Source organism: Peromyscus californicus, unplaced genomic scaffold (assembly GCF_007827085.1).
Source record: "Peromyscus californicus insignis strain IS unplaced genomic scaffold, ASM782708v3 Scaffold_1__1_contigs__length_55948999, whole genome shotgun sequence".
Classification (NCBI taxonomy): Eukaryota; Metazoa; Chordata; class Mammalia; order Rodentia; family Cricetidae; genus Peromyscus; species Peromyscus californicus.
The window spans coordinates 54,147,142-54,168,075 of record NW_026294492.1 but is presented as its reverse complement, the minus strand read 5'-3'; the positions used below and the strand labels follow the sequence as shown (position 1 = coordinate 54,168,075).

Here is a 20,934-nt window from a genome sequence, read left to right as displayed (position 1 = left end):
GCTCTGAGGTCATGAGTTCAGGATTCGGTGGACCAGAAGGCGGAGGACTAGTGTTTGGGCTGACTCGGTGTGGCCTAGGGTGGTCCAGGCACTTACTTCTTCCTGGGGGATGTTTAAGGTCTGGAGCAGTTGTAGAAAGCTGCCTGTGCTGGGGTCGGCTGGCCCCTGAGGTTTAGCTCACAGCAGCGACAGACCCAGTGTGCCCAAGTGTTCGCAGTGACTGACGTCAGGAGGCAGTCTTCCTCTGGGGGCCTGCCCACACCTGCCCATGCTATGGCCCTGGAGCCACCAGCTCTTCAGCTTGTCCCTCCCAGGGTGAGGTGTCCTCACAGCCCCCACCACTGGGCTTGGCCTCCTTGAGAAACTGCTGTCTTCCTCGACAGGCTTCTACACTGGTTCGGTGGCCATCAGCGGGGCCCTGGCCAGCAGCCCAGCGCCTCTGGCCTCTGGAATGGAATCTGCTGTTTTCGACGAGTCCTCTGGACCCAGCAGCCTCTTTGCCACCGTGGGGTCTCGCAGCACACCCCCACAGCACCCACCTCTGCTACCGCAGCCCCGCAACTCCGGCCCCGCCTCTCCTGCCCACCAACTCTCAGCCAGTCCCCGCCTGAGTGTGACTACCCAGGGCCCGCTGCCCGACACCAACAAGGGGGATCTCCCTTCTGACCCTGCCTTCTCAGACCCGGAGAGCGAGGCTAAGAGGCGGATTGTGTTCAGCATGGCAGCCGCTTCCAGCTCTAAGCAGTCACCTTCCACCAGGCACAGCCCCTTGACCTCTGGCACCCGTGGGGACTGTGTTCAGAGCCATGGGCAGGACAGCCGGAAGCGCAGCAGAAGGAAGCGTGCGTCAGCTGGAACCCCCAGCCTCAGCACGGGTGTGTCCCCCAAGCGCCGGGCTCTGCCAACTGTCGCTGGCCTCTTCACACAGTCCTCGGGGTCTCCCCTCAACCTCAACTCCATGGTAAGTACAGGACCTGTCCCAGCAGGGTGGGGAGCCCCGCTTGTGTGGGCCCAGGGCCCGGGAGCAGGGACAGTGGCTGGTGTGCAGCCCTGCTCCCCTCCTTCTCCGCTTCCCACCTGGCCCTTCTCCCTTCACCAGGAACTGGTGACTGCTAATGTCTCAGGCTTAGATATGCCCTCTGGTGTCCCCCGAGACCCTGGCCTGGGCCTGTGGCTCATCTGCCCTCCCCAACACCATAGGTCAGCAACATCAATCAGCCCCTGGAGATCACAGCCATCTCATCCCCTGAGAGCTCCCTGAAGAGTTCCCCCACCCCCTACCAGGACCACGATCAGCCCCCAGTGCTCAGGAAGGAGCGGCCCCTGGGCCCGACCAATGGAGCTCATTACTCACCGCTGACCTCAGATGAGGAGCCAGGCTCTGAGGATGAGCCCAGCAGTGCCCGGTGAGTCCTGGGGGGCAGCTCTGCGGGGTGATGGGTGGACCAGGCGCTGGCTGTTGTGTGGCCAGGTGACCTCTTCAGCCAGCTTTCCCATCCTGAGCTCCCTGTTCCGGACTGCGTTCTCACTGGGCCTTGTCTTTGCTTTCCTCGGGGAGTGGGATGGAGCCCCACACGTGGGGTCTTTGTGTCTGGGGTTCTTCTGGATGTTGTGCCTGTGTGAGCATCACACAGCCCTCCCCACCCCTGCATTGTGGCCGCACTGCAGATGGGCACCCATCGCTGAGGTCCCATCTGCCTCCCTGTGACACCTTGCCTCTGATGTGACATGGTCTAAGATTGCTGCCCAGGGTCCTCCTAGGGATCTGACAGATAGACTTCCCCGTTCCAGACCGTCACAGATTGCCGCCTTGAGCTCGGGTTGGGCAAGGCTCGGGACAGGGACGCTCCTACAGGTTGTCCTGCTTGATGTTCACAGTTGTCACCATGGACTGGGGTCCCCACAGGAACAGCCATGCCCAGCACTGGGTCCTGGTGCTGCTGGTGACCCAGACTTACTCTGGTCTGTTTGGGAGGCCTTCCATGTAGGGCGCGAGGACAGCCTTTGGACCCTCCGTTTCCTGAGGTGTGCGTGTTAGGAGTTCTGGGGTTCTCTCTGAGCACTTATATTCATACATCAACAACCGTTTTCTTTGCACAGAATTGAAAGAAAAATTGCAACAATCTCCTTAGAAAGCAAATCTCCCCCGAAGACGCTGGAAAATGGTAATGTGCTCCCTTCCTGGAGCGTAGAGGTGTGGGGGAGGGGGCCCTGTGCTCAGGCCAGGCCAGCCTGGGACTGCATCTGGTGCATGGTCAGTTGGAAGGGGAGGACAAGAGAAGCCTCCCAGTGCATGAGCTCCGTAGACCCCTCACCCCTCCGGCCCCTCTGCCTGGTAGCGTGTGTGTCGACCCCATGGGAGGGAGGCACAGCCCTCCTCCCCACTGCAGGAAACAGCAGGCCCCAGGCTCAGCTCATGGCCACTGGCATCTCCCATCAGGTGGTGGCTTGGTGGGAAGGAAGTCTGCCTCCTCGAGCGAGCCTGTGAACAGCAGCAAGTGGAAGTCCACCTTCTCGCCCATCTCCGACCTCAGCCTGGCCAAGGCCGTGGACAGTCCGCTGCAGGCTGCCTCTGCGCTCAGCCACAGCCACAGCCCCCTGTTCTCTTTCCGGCCAGCTCTGGAGGAGCCCGCTGCTGAGGCCAAGCTCCCCAGCCACCCGAGGAAGGCCTTCGCCGGCTCCCTGGCCGCGCCCGAGGGCCCCAGCCCCGGCGCCAACCCTCCCAACGGCCTGGCCTTCAGCGGCGGCCTCGCTGGCGACCTCGGTTTACACAGTTTCAACGACGGTGCTCCCCTCTCCCACAAGGGCCCTGAGGTGGCCGGCCTGAGCGCCCCCCTGAGCTTCCCATCCCAGCGGGGCAAGGACAGCACCACGGAGGCCAACCCCTTCCTCAGCAGGCGGCAGCCGGAGGGCCTGAGTGGCCTGAAGGGCGAGGGCAGTGCAGGCAAGGAGTCGGGCGAGGCCCTGCCCCTGTGCGGGCCCGCGGACAAGGTGGCCCTGCCTCATGGCGGCAGGGCCAGCAAGGGCCGCGACCGTGAGCTGGACTTCAAGGGCGGCCACAACCTCTTCATCTCTGCCGCCGCCGTGCCTCCAGGCGGCCTCCTCGGTGGCCCTGGCCTCGTAACTGTGGCTTCCTCGGCGGGCAGTGCGACACCTGCTGCCCAGGCTCCCCGGCCCTTCCTGAGCACCTTCCCCCCGGGGCCTCAGTTCACGCTGGGCCCCATGTCCCTGCAGGCCAACCTGGGCTCTGTGGCCGGCTCCTCCGTGCTGCAGTCCTTGTTCAGCACCGTGCCGGCGGCCGCCGCAGGCCTGGTGCACGTGTCGTCCACTGCGACCCGACTGACCAACTCGCACACCATGGGCAGCTTCTCCTCCGGGGTGGCCGGCGGAACCGTTGGAGGTAGGCGGGGAAGGGAGGACCGCGGAGGTCGGAGCCCCAGGCCCAGGAGCTCGGTCCCTCACCAGCCGTTTCGGAGGTTCCTCCCAGGCCCTCTAGAGGGCGCGAGGGGAGTGTGGCCCTGCGTCCACGCTGGCGTCATCACGGTGTGACTGGAGGAGACCGGCTAGTCTTGTAACGCGTGCCTCTTGTTTTCAGAAGACCACGGTGCACTTAACTAGGCCTTTCTTTCTTCTGGGGCGTCCCCTGTTTGAGGTCACCGCCCCCACGCCTCCTGGCGGGTCTGTGGAAGCGGGCCCGGTGCGAGAATGCGTCCAGGAGGGCCTGCGCACACGGGCCGTGCGTGCGTGCGTGCGTGCGTGCGGAGTCTGGGCCGCCGCGGCCGGGCGGCCAGGCCTGGTGCAGCCCCGGCTGGGCAGGGGCGGGCAGGTGGGCCCGAGGGGCGGGGCCTCGGCCCGCAGGTAAGTGTCCCGCACTAGCCCGCTGCTTCTGCTTGTGCCTGCGCTTGGACCGGAGTCACGCTGCTCTGCTTCTCCTGCCGGCGGGCGGCTCCGCTGCTCCTGCTCCGCCTGCCCGGCCCGAGCTGCCTGTTGAAGCTGCTTTTTCTCTCCTGTTTGCAGGTGTCTTTACCCACGCGGTGCCTTCTGCCTCTGCTCACCCGTTTGGAGCTGGTGTCGGCAGCGGGGCTGTGTGTAGCAGCGCCACGCTGGGCCTGAGCCCGCTGCAGGCGGCGGCCAGCACCTCGGCTTCTTCCTTTCAGGCCGCGGCTTCGGTCGAGACTCGGCCGCCCCCTCCCCCTCCCCTCCTTCCTCCTCAGCACCTGGGCAGGCCCCCTGCGGGGCCGCCTGTCCTCCACGCACCCCCCCCTCCTAACGTCGCCTTGCCTCCTCCTCCTGCGCTGCTGGCTTCTAACTCGGAGCCGGTGCTTCTGCAGGGCCTGGCCTCCCTCCCGGCTAACAAAGCTTTCTTACCCCCCTCCTCTGCCGCCTCTCTGCAGCCTGCTAACGCCTCTCTGTCTGTCAAGCTCGCCTCCCTCCCACACAAGGTCTCCCGCCCCTCCTTCACGGTGCACCACCAGCCCCTGCCCCGGCTGGCCCTGGCGCAGGCTGCGCCCGCCGCCCCGCAGGCCAGCTCCTCGGGGCCGTCGGCTGTGTGGGTTTCCCTTGGCATGCCGCCTCCTTATGCCGCGCACCTTTCGGGGGTTAAGCCTCGATAAAGACCTTGCTTAGCTAGCAGTTCATGTTCTGTAAGGTAAGGCTAGAGCCAAACCACCCTCCTCTTGCCCGGAAGACGGCTGGCAGGGCCCAGCAGATGTCCGGGGTCCTGAGTGGTGGAGATGGGGGGCTAAGGGAGGCAGGGCCACCATTGTGCAGGACTGCCGGGTCCTCAGCCGGCAGCTGAGAGGACATCTGAGGTGATGAGGTTCAAGGGTGGCGCACCAAAGCCAAGGTCGCCCCAGCAGTCCATGATTTTGGGGTCACATTTTTAGTTCTAAACTGAGGCCTCCGCCACCAGCCTACCTGTGCAAGGGGAACAAGGGGTTGTCAGTGGCCGAGGTTGCAGGCCCTGTCCCCAGGCAGAAAGCTGCCTGTGGTCACAGGGGCATCCTGGAGCACAGAGTTGGGGCTTAAGGTTCAGGGAGCAGGTCCTGCCCACCTCTGCCTGAACAGCAGCTGTCAAACCCCGCCCGGTGGTCATCGTGGTAGACATGCCCTGGGAGTAAAGAGCCAGGTGGCAGCCCTCTGGCCTTCTCCATAGGGTGTGGCCCTGCGGTGGCAGGAGCCTGGGCACAGGACAGGCTGGCCAACTTCATCTGGTGGGCCTAGGGCTAGAGCCTCTCCAGCTGACCCGTCCTGTGTGCTCAGCAACGCTGGAGAGGGTTGGGTCCAACAGTACCTACCAGGGGCACCCTCTGCCCTGTGTCCTGTGGGGCAGCTCAGCCACGGTGGGCGTGTTGAGTGTCCCTAACCCTGGGCCTGTGCCTCCTCCCTGCAGGTAACTAGGACTTCTACCTCAGCCACGACCTATGCAAGGACGGGGTGGACCAAGCCTGCTGCCTACCAGGCCGGCGGAGCCGGACGTGGAGCCACTGTGAATCGGCGGCGGCACCGCAGGAGGTGCTGGACTGGTCCAGTTTGTACTGTCGATAGTTTTAGATAAAGTATTTATCGTTTTTTTTTTAAAGAGTATAAGCAATTCTGACTTATTTTATTCCATCAAAGTCGTCCAAGGCAACCTCTTGAGACGTCTAAGTGTCTGTGAGAGAGAATCATATAGACGTGGCCTGCCGGGCTGGCCACCCGAGGACTCCCGACTCCGTCCTGGTGCTATTTCACCACCGAGCCCATGCCTGCCCATCTCCAACTCCGCCCCGGGTGCTGCCCCACATGTGGACCGTGGCTGAACAGTTCCGACGCGCCCCCACAGCTTGACTGATACCAAAGGCACGCCAGGCATGCCCGGTGGGGGCCGACCTCCGGTCCCTCCTTGGAGCTCGCCCGCTGTCACTGTGAACCACCCGCGGTTAACCCTGTGGCTTCAGGCATGCAGACGGACTGGGCTGAGTGGTGCTGGCAGGTGTGGGCCGCTACTGCAGGGCTCGGTGGCTCCTGTGACAAGTGCATTTACTTTGTATTTCTTTGCTTTTCTGGCTCGGGGCATGCTGGCCAGGTGACATGGGGCTGGCCCACTGTGGGTCCCCTGGCATCTGTGTATAAGAGAGTCACGTGATGAGTGACAGTATTTTATAGAGATGTGATGGAGATTTATAAATTTCATAGACTTGACTGCATTTATTTTTAGATTGTATAATGCACAGTGAACTTTAAAGGAAAGAAAAGTGAGGAGAAAAATACTTTTATTTATTCAAATGCACAAAAAATGGCACTGGCCAGGGGCCCTGCAGGAGTGTGGCCCAGATGTGCTGGGCCACCCGGGGCCCCGGTCACTGTGGACACCGTCTGCCTGTGTCCAGGGGTTGCCTCCTGGTCCCGGGGACAGGTGCACTGGGTGTGGCTTTGAAGGGCCAGGGCTGGTTTGGCTTGCTGAGGCTGTCCTGACTGCCCTCAATGCTGCTCACTTCAGGTTGGGGGGAGGTGGGCTGAGGGGGGAGCCATGTTGACCCCCTCCGCCTGTCCTGCCTCCCATGGCAGTTGTGAAGATGGTGCTGGTGTCCCTCCCCCCCACCCCCCACCCCGTGATGGTGCTTGTGCTCGCCAGGCCTGTTCCTGTGCGCCACAGCTAGCCACGGTGCTGCGGGACAGGGTGGCCATAACGTTAGCAAGGCCCAGGCCTGGAACAAGACACGGAGTGAACACGCGTGCACACCGCCTGCCACCCTGGCAGCTGCTGCTCCAGTGGTCGCTGCTTCCACCTTACTTGAGTGTTAGGGGACAGACACTGCATGTTCGTGGCCCGCACGGCCCAGTGGGCCACAGGTGCTCTGGGCGGGCACAGCTGCAAGTCCTTTCCTGAGCCCACAAGAAGGGGAACCCTTAGTAAACTGACCATGGTGCATGGTGGCCCCAGGTTCCCAAGCTCATGGTCCTAGCGTGGGGTGAGGCTGCCTCACGAGTCCCTGCCACTCCAGCCCAAGGCTGCTGCGGGGCTTGAGCTCAGGAACTGATAGGAAGCCCTGCCTGGGACCCACTCCCACGCTAGCCCACATGGGGACCCCGCCGCCGGACACACCTCCCAGTTCCCACCCTCGACCTCCACGGCTTTTTCGGCAGCCTGGCCTGTTGTGACTTGATGCAGCTTTGCTCTGTCTTGTAACGACCTCTGTCCTTAACGGTGCACTGTCCTCTCCCTTGGTTCCCCAAGGCATCTCCCATGTTGTTGCCGCCTCTAGACACAGTAATAAACAGCTGTTTTCACTTGAGCCGGGTCTCAGTCTGGTCTGTCTTGTGTGCTTGCTCTCATCTGACCTGGAGAAGCAGCAGCCCCCTTGAGTGTGGTTCGGGAGGAGCCCAAGGAAGACCCAGCCAGTGAGTGGATGCTCTCCTACACTGTTTACATTGCGCACAGCCCATGAGGTATGCGTCTCTTACCCAGGGCCGCCTAGGACTCCCAATTGCATGTGCACCCACAAAACCCAGGCAGGGTTCCACATTTGCCCAGTGGGGGTATCCATCCAGGTTGGGCACGCTGGGAGCAGAGCCTGTCTCTGTGTGTGTGTGTGTGTGTGTCCAGCCCAGCCATTTTTTTGGTTTTTCAAGACAGGGTTCTCTGTGCAGCCCTGGCTGTCCTGGATCTCACTCTGTAGACCAGGCTGGCCTTGAACTCACAGAGATCCCCTGCCTCTGTCTCCCAAGTGCTGGGATCAAAGGTGTGCACCACCACGGCCCCGCCCATAAGCCCAGCAGCTGACCTTGAGAAGGGCAGCTCTGCCCCCGCTCCCCTGCTCCCCACGTCACTTCACTGGCTTGGAAAAGAGGTACCTTTATTAAAGGGCAGGCTCAGCACTGAAGGCCAGCACCGTGGCCTGCTCCGTCAGCAGGAACGCGTTCACAGCTTTACCTAGCATTATACATTCACCTGGTAATGGACAGGGAAGCCGGGCCAGGCTCAGTCCCTGGGTGGGGGCACTCAAGGATACGGGCAGGGAGATGGCACGGGAGCAGGGACCACAGCCCCTGCCACCTCCTCTGACCTCTGGCTATGAACAGATGTTTTTAAAAAACACCTCCCGAGATAGCCAGGGGCCTGGTGAAGGTCAGTCCCACACATCGAGCTGGGAGCCAATGCAAGCAGTCCGTCCGTCTCCAGGCAAGCTATTCAGCTGGAATCTGGCCTCCTCGGAGATCCCGAACTGCTCCAAGGGGTCCTGCAGGGTGCACAGTGGCTGTGAGCAGGGCCAGGGAAGGCGGCCGTGCCCCCCCACCCCCACCCTACACACCTTGCCTGTTATCTTCCTGATCTCGTTCCTGTAGAAGATGAGGCTCCGTCGCATGTACTCGTAGCTGGAGGAAAGGGCCAGGCTCACTGATGACATTCCCCCATGTTTCCACCCAGCTCCCAGCGGTCCCCAAAGCCCTACCTGGCCCGGCGAAGAGCCTCCATCCACTCCTGACACTGTTCTTGGCTACAGCATTCGAAGTGATACTTCCTGCTGAGGTCTTCCACAAAGCCTGGAAAGGGTTAAAAGAAGAGAGCCACCTCTGGTGGGTGTCCACCTGGTCCACATCCTGCTGGCCACAAGGCCGGCCCAGCTTCCTCTCGCCATGGCTTGGATCCTCCAGAGTCCTGACTCCTGAACCCACAAACAGGGAACCCAGTGGGAAGTCGGGTAATCGCATATGTGAGGTCATTAGGGTAAACCCTAAATTGAATGGAAATAGGACTGGGGAGAGAGCTCGGCTGGTAAAGTGCCTGTCACACCTAAGCATGAGGACCTGAGTTCAAGGCCCAGCACCCACGTCAAAGAGCAGGATGCAATCTCCGTGCTGAGGAAACAGATGGGAGGATTCCCAGGGCTTGGTGGCCTGCTAGTCTAGCCTAAAAAGAAGTCCCAAGTGGGACTGGTGAGATGGCCAAGCCTGATGACCAGAGTTGAATGTTGGGGACCCACATACTGGAAGATGAGAACCAACTACCTTAGTGGCATGCTCACTCACACAAATAAATGTTTGTGTACACACAAATAAATTGTTTTAAAGGTGTGGGGGGCGGGTCAGGACATCAGAAAATTACTTCTGGCCTCCATGTACACGTGCAAAAAAGCAGAAAATAGGGGTACAGAAGAACCCCGTGTGATGATGGAGGAAGACAAGGGCCAAATCTCTACGAGACGGTACTGTAAAGATCGCCGCCAATGGGGAAGTCTGAGACAGGTGTCACTTCAAAGCCTCAGAAGCCCTGCCCGCGGCTGAGACTGTTTCTGCTATACACACCAAGTCTGCGCAGGCCGGACCCATGCCTGCCGTGAACAGGTACTGAGGGCTGGGGAAGAAACTATGACCGCACCAGCGGGATCCAGAACGAACGGAGGCCCCTGGGGAGTAAAGGGGCGACAGGACAGGTGCGCTCGCGGAGCAGAGTCTGGGCTGGGGACAGTGGGGACCACAGCACTTACTGATGGAGAAGCCGCCGGGCTCTTCCTGGGCCACTCTGCAGCGCTCCAGCAACAGGGCTCCGAGGGGCTGCGCGAGACACGGCCGTGAGCGCCGGCCTCCGGGCCGCGCGGGCCCCCCGAGCCCCCCACGCCCCTACCTCGGCCTCGTCCGGGCGGAAGTAGAAGAGGAAGTTGACCACCAGCTTCACCAGCCGCCGCTTGGCCACTGCGGACACAGGGCGGTGTCAGCGCGGAACTGTCCTCCTCCGCCCACCCGGGAATCGCGCCGGCCTGCCCAGGTGCCCCAGCTCCAAGGCCCCGACCCGCTCACCGCTGCCCTTCTTGGGGCCCCGCATGCCCAGCTCGGCCGCCATCTCTGCCGGCTGACGGGACAGCGCCTGCAACTCTTTCTCGTTGTACCGCATCACGACGCGGGGATCCGCGCGAACCAAAACGCGCCCTGCCTCTCGGCCGCCGTCCTCTGCGAAGCCGCAACCAGCGCCAAAAATGTCGCAGAGAACATTACCGGAAGTCCCAGCAGGGCTACTGCGCCTGCGCGTTCGGGCCTCCTTGGCCACGGCGTGGCGCTAGCGTGCGGGTTGGCGTCGTTCCACGCCCAGTCGGAAGTGGGGGAAGTCGCCGCCCTTAGGTAACCGTCGAACACACTAAACGTAAGGCATTAAATTAGACTCATCGCACCCCGCGTTAAACATAAAGACTCCCTCCTGTCGCGATAGTCAGCGCCGCGAGACTTAGAGCGGAACGAGAGTCCGCGGACAGCTCAGTGCGCGTGCGCACTCCAGACTCCCTGTGCCGCGCGCCTCTGGCAGCCGCGTCCGTCTTCCGAGCTTGCGCGCACAGGAAACCCCGCCTCCTTGGCTCCAGGAAGTGATTGCTTCGTCCGTCGTGCGCCTGCGCACAGCGAAGTCGCGGCCATCGCGGACACTAGGGCCGGACCGCGCGGCCTTGGGAGCCGGTGAGGAGCTACGCGGCTCGTCGGTGGCGCCCGCCCCGGCCGTGGGGCCCCTGGAAGGGGGTCGGAAGTGGGAGCCGGGGCGGGCGGGCGGGCGGCGTGCTCTCCTCCCGCAGGCCCGGCGCGCGCCCGGAGAGCGCGCCCTCGCGAGGCCCGTTGGGCCGGGGCGGGATCGTGGGTGTCCGTGGCGGGTCTGTGGCCCCCGGTGTGGTTCGGGGTCTTAGAGAGTCTCTTGACCTCCTTGGTTGCCTCGGTTTCCCTCGTCTTCGTTAGTCAGGGCCCCGGCGACTGCTTCTCCTGCCCGCCGAGTCGGTCAGTTGCTGGAATGTAACGGTGCTTGCGCGCAGGGCTGCCCCCGCGGCGCGCAGGGCTGCCCCCGTGGAGCGCAGGGCTGCCCCCGTGGAGCGCAGGGCTGCCCCCGTGGAGCGGAGCGCAGGGCTGCCCCCGTGGAGCGGAGCGCAGGGCTGCCCCCGTGGAGCGGAGCGCAGGGCTGCCCCCGTGGAGCGGAGCGCAGGGCTGCCCCCGTGGAGCGGAGCGCACGGCTGCCCCCGCGGCCAGGCCCCTCCCAGGCCGCCGCCTTCACCAGGACCACTTTCCTTTCTTCCGGTCTGTTCGTCCTCCCGTCCCAAGCCTCGCTTGGAGCCCAGCCTGTCCTCGGCAGGACTTTAAATTATTTCAGACGTGGTCACAATCTGGCTGGCCTGAAACGCGTGTGTGATGCCTGTGCCTCCCGAGCACTGGGATTTACAGCGTGCGCCACCGCACCTGGCTGTCCACTCTGGCGGGACAGAGGTGTTGTCCCCAGGAGTTCGAAGCCGCTGTAGTCAGGAAGCAGAAGGATAATTGCTGGTGTTCACATTGCTTTCCCCGTGTTTCTTTTTCTTTATGTGTGTGTGTCTGTGCGTGTGAGTATGGTACCCACCGAGTGCAGAAGAGAAGGGTGCCTGCCATGTCCCCTGGAGCTGGAGTTTCGGTGTTTCGTCAGCCACCCGGTTTGGGTGCTAGAAACTGAACTCTGGTCTTCTGCAAGGGCACCAAATGCTGTTCGCCACAGAGCCTTCTCGCCAGCCTACCCAGCGCTTTTCTCTCTCTGTCTCTTTGAGACAGGGTTTCTCTGTATAGCGTTGAGCCTTTCCTGGAACTCAAGTCTGTAGCCCAGGTTGACCTCGAACTCACAGAGATCCACCAGCGTCCGCCTCCCGAGCACTGTGATTAAAGGCGTGCAGCACCACCACCCAGGCCTTTTATCCCTTTTTTAAAGACAGGATCTCACTGTGTAGCCCAGTCTGGCCTTCAACTCGGGCATCTTCCTATCTTGGCCTCCCAAGACGAGAGCTGGTGTGAAAGGTCTACACTGCATGCCCCACAATTACTTGTGTTTTCTGAGGTTGAAAACTTCATGGGCTGAGAAGGTAGCTCAGTGGTGAGATTTATAATACTCTGTGCTACTCCCTCAGAATCAAGGAGTGTGCTTACCCAGGCTGTTTTTTTCTTGTTATTGTTGTTTTTCCCTCCAAACTGATGAGTTGCATTTTTCCTTTAGTGGATACATAACACGCACGCACACCTGCACCTCAGGTAAGACAGTTGCTAAAGGATTTTAAAACACCCGGAGCCAGGTGAGGTGAGGTTGGCTGCGGCTTCTCCTGTTTCTCTGATCTCTCAGTTTTAAACCCCAATATCTGGCTCTGGGTTTTTTATTTATAAGACCGTTTAGCAGGGGCTGGAGAGATGGCTCAGCGATTAAGAGCACTGGCTGCTCTTCCAGAGGTCCTGAGTTCGATTCCCAGCACCCACTTAGTGGCTCTCAACCATCCGTAATGGAATCTGATTCCCCCTTCTGGCCTGCAGGAGTACACGGAGGCAGAACACTGTGTACATAATAAATAAATCTTGCCGGGCGGTGGTGGTACACACCTTTAATCCCAGCCCTCAGGAGGCAGAGCCAGGTGGATCTCTGTGAGTTTGAGGCCAGCCTGGTCTACAGAGTGAGTTCCAGGACAAGCACCAAAACTACACAAAGAAACCCTGTCTCGAAAAACCAAAAAAAAAAAAAAAAAAAAAAAAAAGTCGTTTAGCAAACATCTAAGCACTCTAGGGTACTAGACAAGTGCTCCACCCCTGAGTTGCACCCTCAAGCCTGTGGCTGAATACCCTGTCCCCTTGGGAAGGATGGCCAGAGTCTCATGGTTGTGTTTTTTGTTGTTTTTGTTTTGTTTTGTTTTGTTTTTCGAGACAGGGTTTCTCTGTGTAGTTTTAGAGCCTGTCTTGGATCTCACTCTGTAGCCCAGGCTGGCCTCGAACTCACAGAGATCCGCCTGCCTCTGCCTCCCGAGGGCTGGGACTGAAGCGAGCACCATTGCTGCCTGGCGTGTCTCATGTTCTTGGGAGTTGTCTTTGCCAGAGGGCAGAGGAGTTTTCCAACCTGTCACTGCTCTAAGTGCCCTCTTATTCTGGGGAGCTGACTTCATCTATGCGAGTGTGTCTCCTGTAGCTTTTGAAGATGAAGACAATGCTTCTCTCCTTCAGTCCTTGTGTGACTGAGTCTGAAACAGACCCACAGCAGTACACAGCCTCAGCAATGCCAGCATGATAGAGACCTCTGTACCCCTTCTGGCCCCTTCCTCCTTCAGAGCTGACAGGCAGCGATCTCACAGTGCCTGTCTTGAGCCCTCCTGCCTCCCTCTTAGGCGGACTCTGTGCTGACGTCGTAGAGAATTAGGATTCCTGATCAGGTTTGCAAAGCCCCTTTTGCTGTGTGAGATCCCAGTGGTGATGACAAGAACTCCCTCCACTTGTCTCTTGGCCATTGTTTCTGGGGTTAAACCAAGGCCTTGGGGCAGACACTGAGCAGTCTAAAGTGCTCCACCTTCAGAGAGCATGGCCTGGTGGCTTTGGCTGAGCCCAAAAGGTGCGACCCTTGGCACAGAGCACTCTGCAGCTCTGTAGACAGCAAGTTTGACAGAGGGCAGAGGTGGCTCACACCTGCAATCACTTGGGAGGGTCAGGGGTTCAAAGGCAGGCAGCTTTCCCCCAGTCCCCCACCCCGCGATGAAGGGAGTTCAAGGCCAACACAGGCTACATGAGACTCCTACCTGTCCCCTACCCGCCTCATAATAACACCAAAGGCTGGGCAGTGGTGGCGCACATCTTTAATCCCAGCACTCGGAGGCAGAGGCAGGCAGATCTCTGCGTTCAAGGCCAGCCTGGTCTACAGAGTGAGATCCAGGAAAGGCGCAAAGCTACACAGAGAAACCCTGTCTTGAGAAACAAACAAAAAAGAATACCAAAGAAACAGATACAATGGCACACTTCTGAAATTCCAGTGCTTGGGGGGATCAGGTGTTAAAAAGCTATCCTCAGCTACATAATGAGTTTACGGCCAGCCTGGGCTACATGAGACTTGAAGAAATAAACAATCCTAGGGTCTCAGGCTGGCTGGGTAAAAACTGGGCTGTTGGCTGTTCCTGCACCTGGCCCACAATGGCCTTGGGGATTATGTAGAATCCAGTATGGGGCACAGAAGACAAGGGATGGTCCTCCCTGCCGCGTGAATGTCTCTCCACCCCATGGTCCTGGCAACATCAGCAGTGTTCTGAGCCTTTACCCTTCCTGCTCCCCCAGGTTACTCCTTGTCCCCTGAAGCTCCCAGGCCTGCACCATGGACTTCCAGCACAGACCTGGAGGCAAGACCGGGAGTGGGGGCGTGGCCTCCTCCTCCGAGAGCAATCGGGACCGCAGGGAACGCCTGAGGCAGCTGGCCCTGGAAACCATCGACATCAACAAGGTGGGGGGCTGCCCGCTGTGGGGGTGTGGAGGGGACAGTGTCTCCACACTCACAGAAGCCCCTGCTGCGCCTCTGTCCCTGGTTCTCGGGCGGGGCTGTGTGGTCTAATGGGCCCCTGTGTTCCCTCCCAGGACCCGTATTTTATGAAGAACCATCTGGGATCCTATGAGTGCAAGCTCTGCCTGACGCTGCATAACAATGAGGTGCGTGCGGGCCCTGACCCCAGCTGTGCAGGCTTGTGGCTTTACACTGATGACATGACATTGGTGGCCCTTGGACCTGTCACCCAGAGCCAAGGGCTCCCTCCGTGTTGGTCTGGTTTGGTTGGATCTTTTTTTTCTCAGCTATGCTGGGTAAGCAGCCACTGAACTGAACTATATCCCCATCCAGTTCTTGAGGCAGAGTCTTGTCGGTGAACTCCTGACCCTCCTGCCTCTGCCTCTGCCTGGCCCTCTGGCCCTACACCGAAGGTGTCCTGGAGACCAGCGACCCTTTTCCCCTTTTTCTTTCTCTGGCCTTGGTGTCGAGATAGGAGCCAGCATGTTTGATCTGTGAATGTCTGCATGCCAACCAGCAGCAGGGCTGCTTCTGTATCCCATCAGGGAGGGGTGTAGCTATGGTTCTGGAGAGAGGACGCTGGGGTCTGTTGGTGCCTTCCCACCTCTCACTGGATGACCAGACCAATCAGCAGGGAGTGGGACGTGTCTGGCCTTATGGACAATGGAGTCAGGTGGACACAACTGGACAGAGCCCGAGCAGTAGCCTAGGCCTCCACCCCCTGTTGGGAGCTCCCCGGGCTTCTGCCAGACCCCTGTGGTGGGGTCAGCGCTGAAGACCTCTGTGGATGCTGGTCCTGAGCCCAGAGGAAGTCCCAGAGTGGCCGCTGTGCGTCCCCTGCAGGCTCCAGGCTCCGAGGAGCTCCAGGCTCTGGGCCTCCTGTCGGGGCTGGACGCCATTAGAGCTGTCCTGCCTCTCTGCCTCCCACCTCCAGTGACCATCTCCTTTCTCTCTGCAGGGGAGCTACCTGGCCCACACGCAAGGGAAGAAACACCAGACGAACTTGTGAGGAGCCCTCACTTGGTGTGGCGGGGTGGAGCGGGGAAGGGCCCTGCACTTAGGTGCTCTGCCGCTGTGTGTGTTTCAGCCCGACTGTCCGCTGCAGAGCTGACGGCTAAGGAGCGGGACAGCGGGGTGACTGGGGCGCCTTGCTGTCCCTGTTTGCTGTCCTCCAGGGCTGAGCCCTCAGCCTGTCCATGGGCTCCAAGGCCAGCGGCTTCTGGCACCTGGGCGCTTGGCCTTGGTGGCTGGTGGAGAGGCCACACACCCGTTTCCTGTTTGTAGGGCCCGGAGAGCTGCCAAGGAGGCCAAGGAAGCCCCTGCCCAGCCAGCACCCGAGAAGGTCAAGGTGGAGGTGAAGAAGTTTGTGAAGATTGGCCGCCCTGGGTACAAAGGTGTGTGGGGGGTGGCGGCCTGCCCACGGTTGTGGGCCCTGGCACAGGAAACAGTCCCTAGGACACACAGCCACTGCTGTCTGTCCTCACAGTAGCCCACAGGTGGCCGATAAGCACCCATCCCCCACTAGGAACTTCAGAAGGAGGAGGGGAGGCAGGTTGTCTGCAGTCAGTGTACCCAGAGCCCCTCAGCAGGGGCCCCTGAGTGACATGGCCTAGCCAGAAAGCCAGGCATGTGGCCAGCAAGAACCCAGGGAGCCAAGTTCCCTGGAGTCCCCCTGGCAGGCAGGCTGTCCCTGCTGTCCTGCCACAGTGCTGGGCTGGGGTGCCCTCGGTCAGACCCAGGCCTTGTATCGGGGACCCATGACCCATGACAGCCCCGTCCCCGTGTGTTGCAGTGACCAAGCAGAGGGACACGGAGATGGGCCAGCAGAGCCTGCTGTTCCAAGTGAGGAGGGCCGGTGCAGGGTGGGCTGGTGCGGGGAGGGCCGGTGCGGCTGGACCGGGCACACGGTGTCGGTGCTAATGCCGCTGTGCGCTCGCCACAGATTGACTACCCTGAGATCGCAGAGGGCATCATGCCTCGCCACCGCTTCATGTCTGCCTATGAGCAGAGGATCGAGCCCCCGGACCGCCGCTGGCAGTACCTGCTCATGGCAGCAGAGCCCTACGAGACCATTGCCTTCAAGGTAGTGCCCCTGATTCAGGTCTGTCTGTCTGTCTGGTCCCCACCCTGGGGTGCTGCAGCCTCTGCTTCCCTCTCTCCCCCAGGTACCGAGCCGGGAGATCGACAAGGCGGAGGGCAAGTTCTGGACCCACTGGAACCGAGAGACCAAGCAGGTGAGAGGCCAGAGGCCTGGCCTGGGTACTCCCCCCCTCCCCCCTCCCCCCCCACCCGCTCCAGTCACTGACCCTCCTCCCCCCACAGTTTTTCCTTCAGTTCCACTTTAAGATGGAGAAGCCCCCTGCCCCACCCAGCCTCCCAGCCGGCCCCCCAGGCGTCAAGCGGCCCCCGCCCCCTCTCATGAATGGCCTGCCTCCTCGCCCGCCACTGCCGGATGCCTTGCCCCCACCTCCGCCTGGTGGCCTGCCTCTGCCCCCTATGCCCCCGACCGGGCCTGCTCCCTCTGGACCTCCTGGACCTCCCCAGATGCCTCCGCCAGCTCCTGGGGTCCACCCCCCAGCACCAGTGGTCCACCCACCGACATCTGGGGTCCATCCCCCAGCTCCTGGGGTCCATCCCCCAGCACCAGTGGTCCACCCACCAACATCTGGGGTCCATCCCCCAGCTCCTGGGGTGCACCCGCCAGCCCCTGGTGTTCACCCAGCGGCCCCTGGTGTTCACCCAGCGGCCCCTGGTGTTCACCCAGCAGCCCCTGGAGTGCACCCGCCAGCCCCTGGAGTGCACCCACCAGCCCCTGGGGTCCACCCTCCCCCATCAGCTGGAGTGCATCCTCAAGCTCCAGGAGTACACCCACCTGCTCCTGCAGTCCACCCTCAGGCCCCTGGGGTACACCCCCCAGCCCCTGGTATCCACCCTCAGGCCCCTGGGGTGCACCCCCAGCCTCCTCCTGGGGTCCACCCTGCTGCCTCTGTGGTCCACCCTCAGCCTCCGGGGGTTCACCCCTCAAATCCTGGGGTGCACCCAGCTCCTATGCCCCCCATGCTAAGGCCCCCACTCCCCTCAGATGGCCCTGGGAACATGCCTCCCCCTCCCCCAGGCAACTGAGCAGTGGCCCCTGCTGCCAGTGTGTGGCCTTTTCCCATGGCCAGTCCTTGGAAGGTTTTCTATTTTGTCCTGTCCCCAGCCCATTAAACAGCCTCCCCCGCGTCTCCCTGTCTGCTGTGTGCTTTTGGTGGAGGGGACGGGCGGGTACTGCATGCCTTCACTGAAGGCATGGTGACCCCGGGTCCTGGGTCCTCCAGGTGGGCTCCCTAGGCAGATGGGAACTACCCAAGGACAGCTCTGGCTTCTGCAGCTGTGGGCCTGCCTCCGAGGACAGAAAGCCCTTTGAGAAGGCCACCTCCCACCTGCTGGGCACACAGGGTGCCATGCACTGTCCCCCAAGGTCACCTCCGGAGTTGATAGGGGTGTCCTCCCAAGCACGCTGGCTCAGCCATACATATAGGCAGGGCCTCCCGGCCCTTGGTGCCGCACCATGCAGAGACCACCCCTCTCTCCGCTGGCTCTACTGCTGGTGACCGCGGGGGCTGCGCTACAGGCCAAGACCCTCAGAGAAGAGCTCCAAAGGGCCACCAGCACCGGGGGCCTCATCTTCCTGGAAGATGGGGTCTGGCCTCCGAGCATTCCCCCAGGGCCCCTGTGCCTGGTGACGCTGAGAGGCATGGGCAACACAAGCAGAGCCCCGCTGAGGGTGGTAGGGGGCCTGCACAGCTATGAGCATGCCTTCCTGGAGGCCGTTCGGGAGTCTCACTGGGGACCCCAAGACCTGGCCACCTTCGGAGTCTGCAGTTCTGACGCCCAGGCTACCCTGCCGGTGCTGCAGCGCCTTGGGGCCTGGCTGGGGGAGCCTGGGGGTCAGCAGGTGCTGGTCCTACGTCTGGACGAAGGTACGTGAGTGAGGACACTCTTCAGACCCTGTGCCTTGGGCCTGTTACTGCCTGAGGCTCCTCCCAAGGTCTCGGCGGAGGCTGCGGGGAGGTCCCATTGGCAGGATGGCAGAGCACAGCCCCCAGACTCCATCCCAGACGGGCACAGGTCACCCCGTCCCTTCAAGCAAGGTCCTCCCTCAACACCTTGGGTCAGTCCTTCAGGCCTGCATGGCCCCAGGAGACCCCAGTTAGATTCCCGCTGAGGGACTCTAGGACAGGTCCTCACCTCTGTTCGGCCCACAGTGATATGGGAGCCCACGCTCTTGCTGAAGTTCCAAGAGCCTCCACCCGGGGGAGCCAGCCGTTGGGAGCAGGCCCTGCTGGTGCTGTACCCTGGACCCGGCCCCCAGGTCACCGTCACAGGGGCTGGACTGCAGGGCACACAGGTACCTGAGAGTGGAATGGGGCCATCCCCCACCAGCCGTCTGGTGGAAGGGTCCCTGGGGTCGGGAGTACCCCTGGGAGTCCTCTCCCAGTATGGGAGGGGTGGCGCCTGGTACCCTGGGCGTCCTTACCACTCCAGCTGAGTGCCCGTGTCCACAGAACCTCTGCCCTACGCCGGACACCCGCTATTTGGTGCTGGCTGTGGACGTCCCTTCGGGGGCCTGGAGCGGCCCCGGCCTCGCCCTAACCCTCCAGCCACGCCCAGAAGGTAGGCCCGGGCGGAGGGGAGGGACCTGGGAGAGGCTGCCTTAGCCCTTGCTCAGACAGCAGGTGCCCACCTCCGCAGGTGCCGCCCTGAGCATCGGCCGGCTGCAGGCCTTTCTGTTCGGCTCTGACGCTCGCTGTTTCACACGCATGACCCCCACCCTGCTGTTACTGCCCCCTGCCCAGCCGTCGCCGCAGCCAGCGCAGGGCCAGCTGGACACCGTGCCCTTCCCGCCGCCCAGGTGCGCGCAGGGCTGGAGCAGGAGCTGGGAAGATGGGGGAGGGAGGGGGCGCGGCCACAGCCTCTGGTGCTCACGGCTGGCCCACTGCGCTCTATTCCAGGCTGTCCCTGGAACCCGAGGACCTGCCACACAGCGCCGACCCCTTCCTACAGACCCTCACTCGCTTGGTGCGTGCCCTGCGGGGACCCCCGTCGCAGGCCTCGCACACGCGTCTGGCCCTGGACCCTGGGGCGCTGGCCAGCTTCCCACAGGGCCTGGTCAACCTGTCGGACCCCGTGGCGCTGGAACGCCTGCTCGATGGGGAGGAACCCCTGCTACTGCTGCTGTCTCCCACTGCGGCCACGGTGGGGGACCCCGCGCCGCTGCAGGGCCCGGCCTCTGCATCCTGGGCAGCCGGCCTGGCACGCAGGGTGGCCGTGGAGCTGCAGGCTGCGGCCTCAGAGCTGCGGGGCCTCCCGGGCCTGCCCCCCGCTGCGCCACCGCTGCTGGCGCGCCTGCTGGCGCTGTGCCCAAACGACTCCCACAGCCCCGGGGACCCGCTGCGCGCGCTGCTGCTGCTGAAGGCGCTGCAGGGCCTGCGGGCCGAGTGGCGTGGGCGGGAAGGGCTCGGGAGGGCGGCGCGCAGCGCGGGGACAGCGACGGACGGGCCGTGCGCGCTGCGCGAGCTGAGCGTGGATCTGCGCGCAGAGCGCTCCGTGCTCATCCCCGAGACCTACCAGGCCAACAACTGCCAAGGCGCCTGCGCGTGGCCGCAGTCCGACCGCAACCCGCGCTACGGGAACCACGTGGTGCTGCTGCTGAAGATGCAGGCGCGCGGGGCCGCCCTGGGGCGCCTGCCCTGCTGCGTGCCCACGGCCTACGCCGGCAAGCTGCTCATCAGCCTGTCCGAGGAGCGCATCAGCGCGCACCACGTGCCCAACATGGTGGCCACCGAGTGCGGCTGCCGGTGACGCCCGCCTTGCCCCTACTCAGCACCAATAAAGAACAGCAAACACTCAGCTGGGGTGTCTGTGGGTGGAGGGACCTCCTGTCACCCCCCTTCTGGAGTGCAAGGCCTGCGCGCGCGCACACACACACACACACACACACACACCACCCCGTGAGGAAGCTCTCTGTTCCCATCACTTTTCCTTTTTTAAGACAGGGTTCCCTGTGTATCCCGGCTGTCCTGGAACTCACAGAGATCTGCCTGCCTCTCCTCCCCAGAGCTGGCATTAAACTCCCAGACCATGTCGCTTTTCAAATTAGTTAACTAATTTGTGTGTGGGGGTGGGGGTTGAGGCAGGAGAATTGTTTTGAGTCAGCCTGAACTACAGAGTAAAATCCTGTTTCAAAAACCAAAAAAGGAGGTAGAGAAATAGATTAGCAGTAAGGACACTTGCACATCTCAACACACACACACACACACACACACGCTCAAATCTTTTTTAAAGAAACAAAAAACAGGACAGGCGGTGGTGGTGCACGCCTTTAATCCCAGCACTCGGGAGGCAGAGGCAGGTGGATCTCTGTGAGTCTGAGGCCAGCCTGGGCTACAGCGTGAGCTCCAGGAAAGGCGCAAAGCTACACAGAGAAATCCTGTCTCAAAAAACCAAAAAAGAAACAAAAAACAAAACGCCAAGTGTGGTGGCGCACACCTGTCACCCCAGCACTATCTGGAGGTGGAGACAGGAGGATCAGAACTCCAAGCTGTGCTTACGCAGTCGCACAGAACACAGGAGGGCAGAGGACAGCTAACGGGAGTTCGTTCTCTCCCTCCACTGTGTGGGTC

General features: G+C 61.8%; 4 protein-coding genes across 12 annotated transcripts in view; 3 read left to right on the top strand and 1 right to left on the bottom strand.

Annotated features, from left to right (window-relative positions):
- The window catches only part of Dot1l (DOT1 like histone lysine methyltransferase), a 42,825-nt gene extending 35,548 nt beyond the window's left edge, over positions 1-7,277 (top strand). For 2 of the 8 annotated variants that reach the window (XM_052747087.1, XM_052747091.1), the window contains 5 exons: positions 384-961; positions 1,201-1,406; positions 2,101-2,165; positions 2,441-3,400; positions 4,018-7,277. In XM_052747087.1, the coding sequence (XP_052603047.1) occupies positions 384-961; positions 1,201-1,406; positions 2,101-2,165; positions 2,441-3,400; positions 4,018-4,613 (2,405 nt within the window). In that variant the 3' untranslated portion in view covers positions 4,614-7,277. Of the gene's footprint in view, positions 1-383; positions 962-1,200; positions 1,407-2,100; positions 2,166-2,440; positions 3,859-4,017 lie in introns of all 8 variants that reach the window. The other 6 variants (XR_008220320.1, XM_052747088.1, XR_008220321.1 and 3 more) reach the window with 6 other exon arrangements.
- A 540-nt stretch (positions 7,278-7,817) lies between these two features.
- On the bottom strand, positions 7,818-10,002 carry Plekhj1 (pleckstrin homology domain containing J1). Its single transcript, XM_052747126.1, has 6 exons — positions 9,781-10,002; positions 9,608-9,675; positions 9,471-9,537; positions 8,436-8,526; positions 8,295-8,358; positions 7,818-8,222 (listed from the first exon to the last, which is right to left on the bottom strand). The coding sequence occupies exons 1-6, from the start codon at positions 9,872-9,874 to the stop codon at positions 8,112-8,114; spliced, it is 495 nt and encodes a 164-aa protein (XP_052603086.1). The 5' UTR covers positions 9,875-10,002; the 3' UTR covers positions 7,818-8,111.
- Positions 10,003-10,297: 295 nt separating this feature from the next.
- Sf3a2 (splicing factor 3a subunit 2) lies at positions 10,298-17,493 on the top strand. Of its 2 annotated transcripts, XM_052747109.1 has the most exons (9): positions 10,298-10,425; positions 14,047-14,209; positions 14,341-14,412; positions 15,225-15,271; positions 15,551-15,660; positions 16,059-16,108; positions 16,209-16,349; positions 16,432-16,500; positions 16,589-17,493. In XM_052747109.1, exons 2-9 carry the CDS (start codon positions 14,084-14,086, stop codon positions 17,387-17,389), a joined length of 1,416 nt encoding a protein of 471 aa, XP_052603069.1. In that variant the 5' UTR covers positions 10,298-10,425; positions 14,047-14,083; the 3' UTR covers positions 17,390-17,493. The 2 variants fall into 2 exon arrangements, with proteins under 2 accessions (XP_052603069.1, XP_052603070.1); XM_052747110.1 differs by lacking the exon at positions 10,298-10,425 and having other exon boundaries at positions 12,798-14,209.
- Positions 17,494-17,608: 115 nt separating this feature from the next.
- On the top strand, positions 17,609-20,161 carry Amh (anti-Mullerian hormone). The gene is made up of 5 exons (XM_052747133.1): positions 17,609-18,231; positions 18,517-18,659; positions 18,817-18,925; positions 19,004-19,163; positions 19,264-20,161. The coding sequence occupies exons 1-5, from the start codon at positions 17,820-17,822 to the stop codon at positions 20,111-20,113; spliced, it is 1,674 nt and encodes a 557-aa protein (XP_052603093.1). The 5' UTR covers positions 17,609-17,819; the 3' UTR covers positions 20,114-20,161.
- The last annotated feature ends 773 nt before the right edge of the window (positions 20,162-20,934 follow it).